General features: G+C 49.9%; 1 protein-coding gene across 9 annotated transcripts in view; it reads left to right on the top strand.

Annotated features, from left to right (window-relative positions):
• Positions 1 to 1,364: 1,364 nt before the first annotated feature.
• The window catches only part of rnf123 (ring finger protein 123), a 45,754-nt gene continuing 30,164 nt past the window's right edge, over positions 1,365 to 16,954 (top strand). Inside the window, exons 1-35 of one of the 9 annotated variants that reach the window (XM_028428900.1) lie at positions 1,373 to 1,513; positions 1,673 to 1,724; positions 1,932 to 2,047; positions 2,374 to 2,458; positions 3,450 to 3,529; positions 3,605 to 3,705; positions 3,781 to 3,835; positions 3,993 to 4,078; positions 4,201 to 4,287; positions 4,354 to 4,421; positions 4,677 to 4,802; positions 4,976 to 5,090; positions 5,204 to 5,308; positions 6,224 to 6,349; positions 6,438 to 6,530; positions 6,601 to 6,674; positions 6,768 to 6,885; positions 6,967 to 7,066; positions 7,172 to 7,233; positions 7,413 to 7,484; positions 7,592 to 7,712; positions 7,799 to 7,900; positions 8,794 to 8,894; positions 9,104 to 9,296; positions 9,521 to 9,666; positions 9,876 to 9,959; positions 10,561 to 10,668; positions 10,754 to 10,931; positions 11,031 to 11,105; positions 11,720 to 11,807; positions 12,108 to 12,195; positions 13,456 to 13,540; positions 16,029 to 16,168; positions 16,391 to 16,447; positions 16,605 to 16,736. In XM_028428900.1, the coding sequence (XP_028284701.1) occupies positions 1,966 to 2,047; positions 2,374 to 2,458; positions 3,450 to 3,529; positions 3,605 to 3,705; positions 3,781 to 3,835; positions 3,993 to 4,078; positions 4,201 to 4,287; positions 4,354 to 4,421; positions 4,677 to 4,802; positions 4,976 to 5,090; positions 5,204 to 5,308; positions 6,224 to 6,349; positions 6,438 to 6,530; positions 6,601 to 6,674; positions 6,768 to 6,885; positions 6,967 to 7,066; positions 7,172 to 7,233; positions 7,413 to 7,484; positions 7,592 to 7,712; positions 7,799 to 7,900; positions 8,794 to 8,894; positions 9,104 to 9,296; positions 9,521 to 9,666; positions 9,876 to 9,959; positions 10,561 to 10,668; positions 10,754 to 10,931; positions 11,031 to 11,105; positions 11,720 to 11,807; positions 12,108 to 12,195; positions 13,456 to 13,540; positions 16,029 to 16,168; positions 16,391 to 16,447; positions 16,605 to 16,736 (3,333 nt within the window). In that variant the 5' untranslated portion in view covers positions 1,373 to 1,513; positions 1,673 to 1,724; positions 1,932 to 1,965. Of the gene's footprint in view, positions 1,725 to 1,931; positions 2,048 to 2,373; positions 2,459 to 3,449; positions 3,530 to 3,604; positions 3,706 to 3,780; positions 3,836 to 3,992; positions 4,079 to 4,200; positions 4,288 to 4,353; positions 4,422 to 4,676; positions 4,803 to 4,975; positions 5,091 to 5,203; positions 5,309 to 6,223; positions 6,350 to 6,437; positions 6,531 to 6,600; positions 6,675 to 6,767; positions 6,886 to 6,966; positions 7,067 to 7,171; positions 7,234 to 7,412; positions 7,485 to 7,591; positions 7,713 to 7,798; positions 7,901 to 8,793; positions 8,895 to 9,103; positions 9,297 to 9,520; positions 9,667 to 9,875; positions 9,960 to 10,560; positions 10,669 to 10,753; positions 10,932 to 11,030; positions 11,106 to 11,719; positions 11,808 to 12,107; positions 12,196 to 13,455; positions 13,541 to 16,028; positions 16,169 to 16,390; positions 16,448 to 16,604; positions 16,737 to 16,954 lie in introns of all 9 variants that reach the window. The other 8 variants (XM_028428901.1, XM_028428902.1, XM_028428899.1 and 5 more) reach the window with 8 other exon arrangements.

Raw genomic sequence — 16,954 nt, forward strand, 5'->3', positions numbered from 1 at the left:
AGCACAGGGTCTGTCCTCTGTCCTCCACCCTGCCCTCTGCAGAGCGGGGCTGGACTTTACGCAGGAAAACAAACAGCCGTGGAACACTCAATGCTCCTTTCACTAACCCACATACCTGCACTAAACATACTTGTTTTTTTAAAATAATATATTTATTGAAATTTTACCAGATACAAATGTAAAATGGACACAGGTAAGAACAAACTAACAAACCAAAAGACACATTTTAGAAGCAGAGCACAAGTACATGAGAGTATTTGCAGATGAATAGTGAAAATGCAGCATATGATTGTGGAACTGTACAGGGACTAGTTATCAAGGTATGAACAGATAGGACAAATCTTTGTTTTTCATATAATGAATGAAAACGGCCGAACACTTTTTCAAAACATCTTGTTTTGCCTTTTAAAGCGTATGTGATTTTTTTCCAATGGTAAACATAAAGACAATTCTTTGAGCCGTTTAGCTGTTTGCCCATTTCTTTCCATAATTGATCTTTTTACATACACACACATATATATATATATATATTCTCCTCCTCCTCTTCCTCCTCCTCCTCCTCCTCCTCTCCTCCTCCTCCTCCTCCTCCTCCTCCTCCTCCTCCTCCTCTTCCTCCTCTTCCTTCTCCTCTTCCTCCTCCTCCTCTTCCTCCTCCTCCTCCTCCTCCTCCTCTCCTCTTCCTCTTCTTCCTCCTCCTCCTCCTCTTCCTCCTCCTCCTCCTCCTCTCCTCTTCCTCCTCCTCCTCCTCCTCTTCCTCCTCTTCTTCCTCCTCCTCCTCCTCCTCTTCCTCCTCCTCTCCTCTTCCTCCTCTTCTTCCTCCTCCTCCTCCTCCTCCTCCTCTCCTCTTCCTCCTCTTCTTCCTCCTCTTCCTCCTCCTCCTCCTCCTCTTCCTCCTCTTCTTCCTCCTCCTCCTCTTCCTCCTCTTCCTCCTCCTCCTCTCCTCTTCCTCCTCCTCCTCCTCTTCCTCCTCCTCCTCTTCCTCCTCCTCCTCCTCTTCCTGTTAAAGGGGCTTTTCCTGACACTGCTTGCCTTCCAGTGCTTTCTTGGGCTCTGGGTCTCTGTGAAGCTCGTAGAGACTGTAAGATGTGTTATACAAATAAAGCTGAATTGTAGCTGAGTTGAATTTAATTATTCTTCTAAGGGTTCTTTTAGATTTTCTGCCCATCCTCTGACTGTAGTCTTTTTCCAGGTATTTAGAGTGTATAATGATTGATGCACACCGACATATTACTGTTGTATAAATGCAGTGTGGATGTGATTTAATGGCTTTGAACTAAACCATAATGTTGTGCTGTGCGTCTAAGCTTCTTTTCTGCTTCGCGTTTTGCCGAACTGCTTCTTTTGTACCGCGCGGCGCTCCGTAGAATGAGAGGCGTTGACAGAGAAGAGGACTGTTGTGGTGGAAATTAGCTTCTTGCTGTCGACAGGCAGCAGCTCGTCTCATCCCAGCCGGGTCGTCGGAGTCAGGGGCAGACCACACCGGGGGAGCGGCGCGGCTACACGGCGCGGAGCAGTAGGTGCTGCTGTCAGTTAGCTGCTAGCTGCTAAGCTCTGTGTTTGTGTCAGTCAGCCGTTAGCCAGCTAGCCACACCGACATGTAGGGACTGCAGTGCAGCCGAGCCGTGTACTCTCATAGATGTGACCGCAGATTTAACCGGCCTTCACCCAACAGAATCCAGCTCAGCAGGACAGACAGCCCGCTGAGGTTCATCCAGTCTGCGGAGGTTAGTTAGCACGCTAACGGCCCGATATTTAGGAGTACCGGCATCTGTCTGTGGTGTCAGTTCAGTGTCTGTGGTGTCAGTTCAGTGTCTGTAGTGTCAGTTCAGTGTCTGTGGTGTCAGTTCACTGTCTGTAGTGTCTGAGTCTGATAAACGTTATGATGATGTTGTGGCGATCTGGAGGTTCTAATGATGGTGGTTCTGTTTCAGCAGTGTTTGGTTTGGGCGAATCCAGCCTGCCACAATGAGTTCTAAGGGAGGTGGCACCGCATTGACCCGCCGTAACTACAGACTGGCTTCAGACACAGAAAAACCCAAAGCTGCAGGTGAGGCTGAGCTGTGCTGTGACCTCTGTCTGTAGACCTGATCCTCTCTCTGTCTGTAGAGCTCCTCCTGTAGACCTGATCCTCTCTCTGTCTGTAGAGCTTTTCCTGTAGACCTGATCCTCTCTCTGTCTGTAGAGCTCCTCCTGTAGACCTGATCCTCTCTCTGTCTGTAGAGCTCCTCCTGTAGACCTGATCCTCTCTCTGTCTGTAGAGCTCTTCCTGTAGACCTGATCCTCTCTCTGTCTGTAGAGCTCTTCCTGTAGACCTGATCCTCTCTCTGTCTGTAGAGCTCTTCCTGTAGACCTGATCCTCTCTCTGTCTGGCAGGTATTGTGAATGAGAAGCTCCTGAGTGACTACCTGCATCATGTGTTTCCTTCAACCAAGCCAGGACCTGCGGTGGCCTCGCTCAGGTAAGTCCACTCCGTCCTGTCCGCACTGTTAGCCGCTAACAGCTAGCAGCTGCCTGTATGATGGACTGTTGCTCTGTAGAGATGCTGTGACACAGATGGGCACTGTGTCTGTGGGAAAAACTCACTCACCACAGTGTGTCTGTGTGTGTCTGTCTGTCTGTCTGTCTTACTGTATGTGTGTTTTTGTGTGCATCTGTGTGTCTTACTGTATGTGTGTGTCTGTCTGTGTCTGCCTGTGTGTGTCTTTGTTATTGTACATGTGTGTGTCCGCCTGTGTGTGTCTGTCCGCTGTGTGTCTGTCCACTGTGTGTTTCTCTGTGTGTGTGTGTCTTGGTGTTTCTGTGTGTCTGTGTCTGCCTGTGTGTGTTACTGTATGTGTTTCTGCATTTCTGTGTGCCTGTGTGTGTCTTTGTCTGTTATTGTATGTGTGTGTGTCTGCCTGTGTGTACGGCTGTGTGTTTCTGTGTGCGTGTCTATGTGTTTCTCTGTGTGTCTGTATGTGTGTTTCTTTGAGTGTCTCTCTGTGTCTGTGTGTGTCTCTGTGTGTTTCTGTCCTCCTGACCTGGACTTGTTTTTCAGTGTCCTGCCTCTGGCCTCCCTCTTTAAGCCGTGCAGCTTCATGTTACTCTCAGCAGTCTATACATAGACACACACCGACACACTGACACACACTGACACACACTTTCTCCTTCATGGTGCAGTCTGTCTGAACCTGCTGAATAAAACTTTAAACAGCATACAGAGCGTTTTATATTGAAACTGCTGCTTTCAGTGTTGAAACCTGAGTTTTATATATCGTACTTATTATATATCATTATTACATATAATGTATTTTATTTTATTTGTTAATTATGGTATAATTCATTGCCATTGAATGTTTTTACTTGATGAATTAGGTATTATTATTAATTTTGGGGTCTTTTTTGTTTGTCTAATTTTTGCTGTTTTTGTACATCGTCTTGTTGTTCTTTACATTTCTGTCTCGGAACAGGAAGACGTTGGGTTTCCAGGATCTGGGTGCTCACCTGGAGAGGCTTCTGTCTGAGGGCGAGCCAGCAGAGGACAGCAGAGGTAAGAGCACAGTTCTCTGGCTCTGTATACTCTGTATACATGGAAGCTGCACTGATGCGTCCTGATGTGTGTTAGCAGATCAGCCCGTTGAAGGTCGTCTGGGTCCCCAGCCGGTCGTCCTGGATCACACCAGCGGCTTTGAGGGACTTCTCTTTGTGGACGATGACCTGCTGGGAGTGAGACAAGTTTATGACATCATCACGTCAGAGCAGTGACTGTTTCTGGGTTTAATGATCCTTTCCTGCTTCCAGGTGATCGGTCACAGCAACTTCAGCTCCATCAGAGCCACCACGTGTGTTTACAAAGGTAAAGCTCCAATCAGACAGCAGAACACAGACGGTGGACTGGTTCCTGCAGAGAGGAAAGCAGTCTGTGTGTGTGTGTGTTCTTAGACTGTGTGCATTTTGTGTTGTGATGTGATGTTCAGACTGATCAGTGTGTGTGTGTGTGTGTCTGCCTGCAGGGAAATGGTCCTACGAGGTACTGATCTCCTCCCAGGGTCTGATGCAGATTGGCTGGTGTACTCTGAACTGTCGCTTCAACCAGGAGGTACACACACACACACACACACACACACACACACACACACACACACACAGGAGAGGACGTGAGACTCAGCTGGTTTTATCACTGCACACAGAATGATGATGAAGTGTGTGTGTGTTTCCCAGGAGGGTGTGGGTGACACTCCAGACTCATACGCGTATGATGGGAACAGAGTGAGAAAGTGGAACGTAACGACCACTAACTATGGAAAGGTGAACCAATCACAGTGGAGTTCAGTGTGTGTGTGAGCCACTAACATTCATGTTGTGTTTCCTTAGTCGTGGGCAGCTGGAGACATCGTCAGCTGTCTGATAGACTTGGACGAGGGGACCATCACGTTCTGCCTGTAAGTCACTGGACTCAGAGCGTCCATCTGTTTTTAAACTCTGCATCCTGAACGGCCTTTGACAGCTGCCATCACAACAACAAACTGTATGAATAAGACTTTCTCAGCTATCTCACCTTGATCAGAGCACTTTATTATCTACATCTTACTCATCCTCCAAACAGGATGGAGTCATATGTGAGCAGGAGGATCTGTTGACAGGTCTGCATGTTGATGAGGAGTCTCAGTCCTCACTGTGTTTGCTCTGTGTCCCAGGAATGGACAGTCTCTGGGGACAGCCTTCACCAACATTAAGATGGGTCCAGGCATAGCGTACTTTCCCGCCATCAGCCTCTCCTTCAAAGAGTCGGTGGGATTCAACTTCGGCAGCAGACCTCTCAGATATCCTTCTCAGCCTTCACTGTGTTTACTGCAGACAGAGCTGAATGCCTGCAGCGATGTTTAGAGTCTTTATGAACTGATCACTGACACGTCACCGAACCCTAAGCACTTATTACCAACATTAGATCTCCAGCTGTGTGTGTGTGTTTGTCTTTAACCTGAGTGTGATCCACGTACCCTGTGGACGGCTACCTGCCGCTGCAGGACCCTCCGGGCGCAGACCTGACCAAGGCTCACCAGCTGCTGGGCTACATCAAGACGGTGCTATCCACCTCCATCGACACGCAGGTGGGTGAGGAGCTGCACGCTCCAAGCAGCAGATTAAAGTGTCAGCAGGTCTCTGCTGCTGCAGCTGTTCCAGAGGTGCGTCACATACAGTGTGTGTGTGTGTGTCTGTGCAGGACGAGCGGCTGTTGGAGAGGGACTGTGCAGTGTGGAGGCTTCATGGAGAACCAACAGTGCTCATCACTCTGGCTCACATCTTCAACCACTTTGCACCGCTCATGGTGAGACAAGCTGTGTGTGTGTGTTCACAGATAGGATGGTAAACACATGGAAAATGATGTGTGCTTTTCTCTCTGTTTGTATCTCAGTGAAAGGTTTTAGAAAATATGTTTACAGGTTTACTGTCATATATACCCCGTTCACACTGGGGAAAAAAATATGGCTTAAGCAGGATTCGGCCGCATCCAGATCAATCCAGATGTGTTTTTTCTGAGTGTGAACACCTCGAATCCGGCTGTATCCAGTTTGATTTCAATCTGGCTAGATCCACCCACGAGAGGTGAATCTAGCCGGATTGGCTCAAATGTGGCTCAGGTGTGAACGCAAATGTGGCGAGTGAATCCGGCTAGCGACATGCTACTTCCAGTTAGCGATGTGCTACTTCCGGTTCACGGGGCGTGACACAGGAGAAAAAAAGCGCATGACGCATGCGCACACGCGGTCCTACCGCGGCCTGAACGGACTCTGTATATTACAAGGCGCCACCTAGTGGCTTGGAGGACAGCAAACACGCTGGATGAAGCCGGATTGAGTGCGGACACAAGTGTGTGCTAGCCAGATTTGAAAATAGGTCTGAACACATCCAGCTTAAAGGCTGTCTGGGCTCAATCCTACTCTAGCTGGAATGACTTTCTCCAGTGTGAACGGGGCCTTGAAGAAAGATAGCATCACAGACAGCAGGGGGCACTGCACAGAGACCTGCAGATTAGCTTTGAGTCAGCTCTGTTAAACATCTGCCAGTCAATCAATTCATGTCAAGTGAGTGTTTTGCATTTTCCGTCTGTATCAACAAACGTCCAGCATGTTTTCTTTTGGGTCTTTTAGTTATTTTCTGCATAAAGAGGGACCTCAGAGCAGACAGACCCACACCCTGTGCTAGGATGCAGTGTGACTGCTGTGTGTGTGTGTGTCTGCAGTGTAAAGTGTACCTGGTGGAGGACGTGCTGATGAACTTCCTGCTGGGAATCCTGGAGGGAGGAGGCTCAGTGGGCGAACATCCGCTCATTCAACAGCTGCTGGACCTCTTCTGGCTTCTCATGGAGGTAAACGTGCACACGGTATAACACAACCAGCCAATCAGCTGAGCTCCTCAGGTGAGAACACCGCTGTTCATAACTCTGGTCTCTGCAGGACCATGAAGTGAACGAGTGCCTGAAGCAGCTGATGATGTCATTGCTGAGAGCCTATCGTTACTCCCCGATCATCCCTGACCTCGGCTTCCAGGTAGGACTCACCTGTTTGGACCTGCAGGCCTTACGTGACCAGGGGGTGCTCACGGCTGTTTGTCTTTCAGATTCACTATCTGCGGCTGACCACCGCTATCCTGCACCACGAGAAATCCAGGAAGTATCTGCTCAACAGCGTCCTATATCCTTCTACTGTGACCACACACAGACACACACACACTGATATGAACACAGAAGCAGACATGTTGTAGTTCTTTCTTTAACAAAGACTCACGTTTGATGTGATGCGATCAGTCGTCTTCTTCTACATCAAGACTCCTCTGAGGGTGAAGGAGGCGGGGCTTGAGGAGCTCATCCCTACCACCTGGTGGCCCACACACTTTGACAAGGAGGTAACCCGAACACACCTGCGGCTTGTCCTTGGCTTCATGAAAGGTTTGGTGCTGTTTGGTGAGGTTTTTTTGTTGATGCAGGGTAAAGACGAGCGGGAGCCCCAAGATGAGAGTGCAGATGAGCGCCTGAGGCGCCGTGCGTACGAGCGAGGCTGTCAGAGGCTGAAGAAGAGGATCGAAGGTCAGAGTGTTGTTTTATCACTGAATGTGCAGTCAGTGCTGCTCAGACTATACATGTGACAGTACAGGCAGCTCTCAGGTAAATGCTGACGTGGTTCTCTTGCAGTGGTGGAGGAGTTGCAGGTTCAGATCCTCAGACTGCTGCTCAACAACAAAGACAAAACCACGGTATGTGCGGCCTGAGGTTTCTACGGTAAACGATGAAACCGTTTCACAAATTTAAACTAAATTTGCCACCATGTTTTAGCATTCGTCTAATGCTGAGTCAGCAGTTTCTCTTCCTGTGTGTGGTGGTCCGACCACGGCGCCGCCCCCCCCTCACTGATCTCTCCATCTGTCTGTTCCAGGGAGAAGCGTCTCGATACATTTTCCTCAACAAGTTCAGGAAGTTCTTGCAGGAGAATGCCAGCAACAGAGGGGTAAGAGTGAGGCCCACCTTCAAGGTGATGACACAGGGGCAGCTGAGCCAACCTTCCATGGTTCTCTCTGTATGTGTGTGTGTCTGCGTGTGTGTGTGTGTGTGCAGCACCCCACAGCCCTGTGTCCTCCAGAGTACATGGTGTGTTTCCTGCACCGCCTCATCACAGCTGTGAAAGCCTGCTGGGACGAAGGAAGCAGGAAGAGTCCCGGCAGCTTCAGCAGTGAAGGTACACACACACCTCGACTCATCAAACACTGTGTGTGTGTGTGTTAGTCCTGATAGTCCTGATGGCTGTCTGTCCTCCGTCTCCAGAAGCCTACGTCCCTCCTCAGCTCTTCTACAATGGGAAGGTGGATTACTTTGACCTGCAGAGACTCGGTGGGCTCCTCTCCCACCTGAAGAAAACGCTCAAAGGTGTGTGTGTGTCTGTGTGTGTGTCTGTGTGTGTGTCTGTGTGTCTGTGTGTGTGTGTGTGTGTGTCTGTGTGTGCGCACGAGTGACCACAGATTTGAAACTTCTCTTCCATGAGTTTTTTGTCTCTTTTTAAACACAGAGAACAAAAACAGGCCCTAAAGGTTTAGAGTGTCTTTTCCTCCTGAAGGGGGCGCTATTGTTTCTGCTGTGTTATAAATTCACAAACCTGAGACTAGAGTGATTAATCAGTGTAGCAAGCCATAATGTGTGGACGGACTGACGCTGACTCACTGCTCCATCCAGTGGTTCACAGTGGTATTACACTAGCGGACATCTGCAGCACAGCACATAGAAGTTGGAGCTTCCTGTGCTGTGGGTACTTTTAGCTCTGTTCAGGTCCTTTGCAGCTTCGCTGCTTTAAATCTTTGATGTCAGCTCATTATTCCATCACATGGGCACGACCGTCACGTTCAGACAGCAGCTGTCAGAGCTGCAGCTTTGTAGCTGCTGTCTCCATCCACTCAGTCTGACGTGTGAGTGTGATGTGTTTATGAACAGTGACAGTCTGATGAAATGTTATTAGATGCAGAAACTTTCCTGGGATGTGAAGTTTGCTTCCTGTGTTTTAAAGGGTTTCCTCAGGAGGCTGCAGTGGTCTATTAAACTGCAAGGTGCAGGATGGATGGTGTGTGTGTGTGTGTGTGTGTGTGTCAGATGTGCGATGTGGATAGTTCATGATTTGTGGCTCAGTCTGTTCAGAGCATCATGTTTTCCTGTGTGCACAGTGAGTCTTTGTTTAAAGTGTGTCAACATCGTCTGATGAAGAATGTGAACTGATGATGATGATGATGATGATGCTGCAGAGGAATAAAGCAGATGTTTTTTGTCACCAGATGATTTGGCGAGTAAAGCAAACATCATCATCGATCCTGCAGAGATTCAGTCCACATCCATGGACGATCTGGACGAGGACGAGGAGAGCGGCGCCACACAGGTGTGTCTGTGTGTGTCTGTGTGTGCCTGTGTGTGCCTGTGTGTGTGTGTGCCTGTGTGTGTGTGCCTGTGTGTGTGTGCCTGTGTGTGCCTGTGTGTGTCTGTGTGTGCTCTGATCAGTTCTCCATGCCAGCCTGCAGAGGGCGACACAGGGCCTGTGTGTCTGATGCACTCCCACAGTGTGTGATGTTGGTTTGTGTGAATCCACAGAGGCCGTCTGGTGCCGCAGCAATGGGCGGAGCTCTGTCCAGGCCCAGCTGGCTGAGTTCTCCCACTTTGGGTCGGGCCAACCGGTTCCTGAGCACGGCGGCGGTCAGTCTGATGACCCCCAGACGCCCCCTGACCCAGCCGGAGAAGGTGAAGGTCCGCACGCTGGCGGTGGAGCAGCGCACTGAAGAGGACAGTGAGTGATTCCACACTGTTGCTCTACAGAGAGCAGCCTATTGATTGATCAGACTCGCAGCTCGATGGACCCGTGCAGAAATGGAGGCTTTAATAGAAGCCAGTGTGACGCCAATTATGGTCCAGCTGGATGTAGTCCCTCACTCACACGCATACAGAACCCTTTCTCCACAGCTGTGAGGCGTCACTGACGTTTCCTCTTTCTGTGTCTTCTTCCCCCTGAAGTTGAGGGAAGCCATGGTAACGACGGCCTATTGCTGGGACGACCAGTTGAGGAACCCGATCAGCTAATCGCAGACAAGTCCCTGCTGGAGATAGTTGATGGGATTGTGATGATGTACAACCTGAGTGTCCATCAGCAGCTAGGAAAGGTGAGACAAACCAGACTGGCTGACTGGTTTCCCTGCACAGCCTGCTGGCCCCTGACCTCTCTGTTATTACTGCGTCTGTGCTCTAATTTAAAAACGCATCCCAGCGGAGATGAAAGTGTCTGCGGCCTTTATGACTCCATGATGACAGGAGGAATGGGGGTGACGTGAAAACCCAGCAGTCACACTGTGTGTGTGTGTGTGTCCCTCAGATGGTGGTGGTTTCGGATGATGTCCATGAATACGCGGTGGCACTGAAGGACACCGAGGAGAAGATCGAACGCTGCCCGTCCAGAGTGAGTCAGCCATGTTTTTATTAAAGCTTTTATTATAAAGTGTTTCCTGTAATGAGGTGCTGCTTCTGGGTCTGTGCTCAGCCTGATTGTAGCTGTGACCTGGATGGACAGAATAAATATCAGTGAGGATTCTCTGGGTCTGAGGCCCCGTCCACACGGCCATATCCATGACAGTTTTGTGGCGTTTCATCCACACAGAGCCGGCATTTCAGGGGCTTTGATAACAGGTCCCAGAGTGAATACGTTTGAAAGCTCTGTTTTCATCTTTCCACCCAATCCTGGAAAAGTAGAAGTGGAAAGAAATGAGCAAACAGTGAAGGTGTCGGCCTCCATGAGTCTGCTCTGTCTGCAGACTCATGGATGCAGCTGTGATGCACCGAGGCTGCGAAGCATCCTGATTTCTGTTAAAAAGAGTCAGGGACGGACTTCCTGTTTGAAAACACGTGAAGCCCTCTGCTGTTGAAGTTCAGTTGGACTTCCCTGTTTTTTCAGTAGCCACCCATCCTGCACTGAGTGATGAATGTGAGGAGCCAGCTGCTGGGTGGGGACAGATCCCGAGAGCTCAGTGTTGGTCCGTAATAAAAAGGTGTGTGTGTTTCAGAGGGCAGACATCCTGGATGAGCTCCAGAAGAGCCAGAAGGTGTTTGCAGAGAAGCTGAACCACCTGAGCAGGAGACTAGCCTGGATCAACGCCACCATCTACTCCAAGGTCCCCCAGCTGCTCCATCTGCACCACCCGCTCTGAATCCACTCTGTGGCTGCCGCTCACTGTGTGTCTGTGTGTGTGTCTGCAGGAGAAGATGCTGGATGTGTACTGGCTGCTGTGTGTTTGCATCCGGACCATCGAACATGCTGACAACACGGGCTCGCTGTTTGCCTTCGCTCCAGAGTTCTACCTCAACGTCGCCATGAACGCTTACAGCGCCCTGAAGAACTACTTTAGCCCAGCAAACAGCATGGAGGAGCTGCCTGGTAACACACACACACACACACACACACACACAGAGTGTATACATTGTTTTCTGCAGAACATCACACACAAGTGTTGATATGTATTTTTTTTGCTCTCAGGCTACGAAGAAACTTTGACTCAGCTAGCTGCTATCCTTGCCAAGCACTTTGCAGATTCACGCATCGTAGGAACAGGTAACACACACACAGACACACACAGTGTGGGAACAGCACCATCATGTTGGTCATGTGACTGCTGCTCACATCCAGCATGGCTTCCTGCTGAGGAGGGCGGAATGTTTGATTTTAGTGTGTTGTTAGTGTGAACACTTATTATTACTAGTTTTGGAGGATTTAAAGGATAACGCCGACATAATATTGGGAAAGTTCAGAGTCTTGTTTGTGATGACATCCACACAGAGAGGGATGTAGTGCTGTGTCCTGGTTACATGATGAGGGCAGTTTGTATGCATCCACCTCTCTGAGGATGCTGGAAACATTTCATGTCAGACTGATGGGAGGCTGATCGATCGCTGCAGCCTAGTAACAGAGTCAGCACTTCCTGGAATACTCACACACATCTAAGCAGATAAATAACACACACACACACACACACACACTGTATGCCCACAGACACACAAAATATCTCGTCCTAAACAGGGTAAAATACAACATGAAGCAGGATTAGATCATTTCTGTCAGTTTAGTCTGTAGTCTGACGTTACTTACACATGTGACCCCTGTGGTTTTTTTTTTAATCTCACACACACTCATGTTTCACCCTCATGTCACCTTCTCTGCTCCCCCAGATATCAAAGACTCTCTGATGCAGGCCCTGGCCAGCTATGTCTGTTACCCACAATCCCTCAGGGCAGTGGAGAGGATACCGGAGGAGCAGTAAGTGTTCACCTGCTGATAAACCTTAGTAACACTCTGGATACTTACACTGACAGCATCAACAGCATCTCAGTCAATGCTAAGTGAGCAGAGTCACACTGACGACAAGTAACCATGGCAACAGTCCACACCAAAGATGGCAGCAAACTCGGAGGTTAAAACTGAATCCTAGTAGAAAATACTGCTCACAGGCAAGCTGTCAGAGACGGCTCTGATCTGGTGTTCTGATGCTGTCTGAAAGGTTTACATAGCTTAGATGTGATGGTGTGTGTGTGTGTGTGTGTGTGTGTGTGTTTTCAGACGAGTGGCTATGATGAGAAATCTGTTGGCTCCGTATGAGCAGAGACCCTGGGCCCAAACCAACTGGATACTGGTCAGACTGTGGAGGGTGAGCACACACACACACACACACACACACACACACACATCTAATTTATGTAAACATTTATCATTTTGAATGTATTTTGTTCACAGCTAGCTGCTGGGTTATATTTAGCTGTCCTGTCTTTTACCATTATCTTCCACAGGTGAATTTTCTTCTGATTGATTGGTCTGATAAAAACACACTGCTGGTGTCAACATGATGTGTGTCAGTATTTAGTTTGGTGCATGATATATAAGGGTGGATGGAGGCAGGGTGCACGCAGCTGTCCGATGTAGACGAGGCAATCTGAGAGAGAGAATGCTCTGAGAATGTTGATGAGAAGGACAGAGGTGCTGAGAAGGAGCTGCAGTCTCTGTGGAGTTAGAGGAAGTGTATGGCAGGGTGCCGGGAGAGGAGCTGAGGTCTGTACGAGGTCAGCAGTGGCAGAGAGGTACGTCAGAGCAGTATGCCTGTAGTGAGCTGTGCTGTAGGTCAGACAGATGGGTTCAAGGTGGAGGCGGGGCTACATCCAGGATCTGCTTTGAATCCCTTCTTGTTGCTATGGCGATGGACAGGTTTGTAGATGACATTGATCTGTAGCGAGGGCAGGTGGAGCAACGCCTAGAGGTGGAGGTTTGCTCTGGAAAGAAGAGAAAGTCAGTCATAGTAAGACAGAACACACATGTGTGAATGAAGCGGAGGAAAGTGGAACAGTGGATGGAGGGGGGGTGGAGGTCAGGAAGTCTCAAAGGACAGGACAGACGGCAGCAGAGCAGCCTGCTGTCAGAGACTGAAGCAGTGAGAAGAAGAGGCAGAGCTGGAGAAGATGAAGAGAAAGAGCTTCTTAGAAGTGATGAGGATGGACAGGATCAGGAACGAGCTCCTCAGGGGGACAGCTCAGGACAGATCAGGGACAGAGGAAGACGGATGCTGGAGCTGCAGGCAAGAGGTCAAGAGGAAGGTCAAAGAGGAGACATATAGACGTGCTGAGAGAGGACAAGTTAGAGTTAGAGAACAGACGTAGGACAAGAGGATTTGTTTTGGTGAATTACTCGGAGATCTCCTTCACGTCTGATGGATTAATCAGACTCACTGCTGAGGAGCAGACCATGTGACACAGATACAGGAAGTGACCGCTCAGTAAACTGTCTTCTGGTTTCTTGATGCGCTTCAGTCATTGTTTAGAAGATGTACTCATGTAATGTGGAATTAGATCCGGTGTGTAGCACACAGGATGAGGGCTGGTGTCCCTCTGAGTCTCTGAGGTGTCGTTCTGTCTTTCAGGGTTGTGGGTTTGGCTACAGATACACTCGCCTGCCTCACCTGCTGAAAACCAAACCAGAGGACGCCAACCTGCCCAGCCTGCAGAGTACGTGCCCCTTTTATCGCCCTGTCCTTGTGTGTGTGTCTGTGTGTCTCCAGGTTCTGTGTTTGTGCGATTGTTTTCAGTCTAAAGCTCATCAGCTGACCTCCTCAGTCTGTTTCTCTCTCATGTTTTTCTTCTCCCGCTCATCGTCTCTTGTCAGTTTTTTATTTTGACACGTGTTCCTGCAGGTCGTCTTTTCCAAACTTCATAAATTCCCGTAAATAAATCGAGGCCACGACCGCCTGTCTGCACCAGGTTTATTTTTACTGCAAGCGCTGCCTGATTTACAGCGTTAACCGTCTGTGAGCGAGGCAAATATTCACCTCACCCTCTGAATTACTAAACCCATCAATGAGTTTTAAATCCAGCTGATTGATTTTCTATTTGCAAATTCCAACAGACTTTCAGTGGTCCTTGAATGTATCATTTCCCCACGAGATTAATGCAGTAAATCTTAATCTTAAAGAGCTGCAGATATCAGAGTTACAACTCCTCCAAACACAGAGTCCACTCCAACCAGATCCAGTAAAATCCAAAAGTCCTGTGTGTCCCTCAGCAGCCAGCAGGACGCCATGATGGAGTCACTGTGAGCAGCAGTCACATGACCAACACTCAGAGAGTCTCTGTCTGACCTGCAGCTTCCTGCAGCTGATCTCTGTCTGAACACCTGAGTGATTCTAAACACACACAGACACACACTCTGCCTGCTCTCTGACTGCAGACACACACACTCTGCCTGCAGACACACACTCTGACTGCAGACACACACACTCTGACTGTAGACACACACTCTGACTGCAGACACACACACTCTGACTGCAGACACACACTCTGACTGCAGACACACACACTCTGACTGCAGACACACACACTCTGCCTGCAGACACACACTCTGACTGCAGACACACACACTCTGCCTGCAGACACACACACTCTGCCTGCTCTCTGACTGCAGACAGGACGGCGTGTCTCTTACAGTCTGGTTTTGTGGTGCCGTCCTCGCTGTGTGTCTCTGCATGATAACTGATGCTGGTCTGTGTGCCTCTCGCTGCATGCCTTTCAGGGGATCTGTCCATTGCTAGTTTCCAAAGTAAGTCATTCCTTTCCTGCCATCTTTGTTTTTATTGCCAGCGCCTCATTAATGTCCTCAGTCTGATTCAGTGGAGGCAAATGATCCAAGTGGGGATCAGGCCTAGCAGATCAATCAGTGATCAATACGTCAGACTCCTCAGGAGGGGTTTAGACTCCAGAGCATCACATTATGTCTTCCACTTGAAGCTAAAACTCTCCTTCCACAAACTTCACTGTGCTCCTCCTCCTCCTCCTCCTCATCCTCCTCCTCCTCCCTCTACCCTCCTCCTCCTCCTCCACCTCCTCCTCCACCTCCTCCTCCTCCTCTTCCTCCTCATCCTCCTCCTCCTTCTCCTCCTCCTCCTCCTCCTCCTCCACCTCCTCCTCCACCTCCTCCTCCTCCTCTTCCTCCTCCTCCTCCTTCTCCTTCTCCTCCTCATCCTCCTCCTCCTTCTCATCCTCCTCCTCCTCCCTCTACCCTCCTCCTCCTCCTCCCTCTACCCTCCTCCTCCTCCTCCTCATCCTCCTCCTCCTCCCTCTACCCTCCTCCTCCTCCTCCACCTCCTCCTCCACCTCCTCCTCCTCCTCTTCCTCCTCCTCCTCCTCCTCCTTCTCCTCCTCCTCCTCCTCCTCCTCCACCTCCTCCTCCACCTCCTCCTCCTCCTCTTCCTCCTCCTCCTCCTTCTCCTCCTCCTCCTCCTCCTCCTCCACCTCCTCCTCCACCTCCTCCTCCTCCTCTTCCTCCTCCTCCTCCTTCTCCTTCTCCTCCTCATCCTCCTCCTCCTTCTCATCCTCCTCCTCCTCCCTCTACCCTCCTCCTCCTCCTCCCTCTACCCTCCTCCTCCTCCTCCTCATCCTCCTCCTCCTCCCTCTACCCTCCTCCTCCTCCTCCACCTCCTCCTCCACCTCCTCCTCCTCCTCTTCCTCCTCCTCCTCCTCCTCCTTCTCCTCCTCCTCCTCCTCCTCCTCCACCTCCTCCTCCACCTCCTCCTCCTCCTCTTCCTCCTCCTCCTCCTTCTCCTTCTCCTCCTCCTCCTCCTCCTCCTCCACCTCCTCCTCCACCTCCTCCTCCTCCTCTTCCTCCTCTTCCTCCTCCTCCTCCTCCTCCTTCTCCTTCTCCTGCTCCTGCTCCTTCTCCTCCTCCTCCTCCTCCTCTTCCTCCTCTTCCTTCTCCTCCTCCTCCTCCTCCTCATCTGGCCTTAGTTTGGTTTCATTGTCCTTCGACCTTCAACATGACTTAAAAGAGAAAAACACCTGGAAAAAGATGGCTCCTGTCTTTGTCACATATCAGAGCCTCTAAAACATGCATGTGAAAATACAGCTGTGTCTCAGATGTCTCAGGTGTGTGTCCTTTGTGTCTCAGGTGTGTGTGTAGTCAGTGTCTGGACTCTCTGTTGACCTGTGCTCTGTTGTTGTCCAGAGCCGTGTCCGTCGCTGCTGCTGCAGAGACACATGGCTGAGCTGCTGAGCATGGACAAAGACATGGCTGCCTCCTTCCTGAACAGCGTCCTGAACCAACTGAACTGGGCTTTCTCTGAGTTCATCGGTATGATACAAGAGGTGAGACACATGTCAGAGCGCCCGGTGGCTGAGCTCCAATGTTCACATGATCATGTGAAACGTGCTTGTTTCTAGTTTTAGTAACTTTAGCTCAGTTAGTGTCAGTTCCTGTTTTCTGTATCTGAGACGAACTGTGTGTGTCCACGATGACAGGATGTCCTGTGTGTTCTCAGTATAACTCATATAAAGGTGTGTGTGTGTGTCTCCTTGTCTCTCTGTCAGATCCAGCAGGCTGCAGAGCGTCCAGAGAGGAACTTTGTGGACACTCGTCAGCTGAAGGTAATGCAGGAACTTTCAGGACGCTTCCTGTTTGTTTCGGCCTGTTGTCAGGACGTCACTCTGACTTCTCTGAACTGAATAAATGCTGCTTGTTGTGAAGTTCTGTGGATGTACCGTGTGCGTTTGGTGCAGTAACACCTGGAGCTGTGTGTTCCAGGTGTGTGCCACCTGCTTCGACCTGTCCGTCAGCCTGCTGCGGGTGCTGGAGATGACCGTCACTCTGGTGCCTGAGATCTTTCTGGACTGGTCCCGCCCCTCTGCGGAGCTGCTGCTCAGACGCCTCGCTCAGGTGAGCTCAGCTCTGTGAGGCTGTTAGTCCTGCTTCCACAGTCACATGGCTGAGGTCACTTCCTGATTGGACAGGTCTGAAATAAATGCTGGTGCTAAATGTGGCTAACTGCAGCAGAGTCTGCAGAGGACTGACTGCCAGGCACAGGGAGGGAACGTTCCACTTTAATTACTAATATTCTGTATGTATACAGTGGGGATTTATTGATTCCTGTATGG

This window comes from Parambassis ranga, chromosome 18 (assembly GCF_900634625.1).
Source record: "Parambassis ranga chromosome 18, fParRan2.1, whole genome shotgun sequence".
Taxonomy (NCBI): Eukaryota; Metazoa; Chordata; class Actinopteri; family Ambassidae; genus Parambassis; species Parambassis ranga.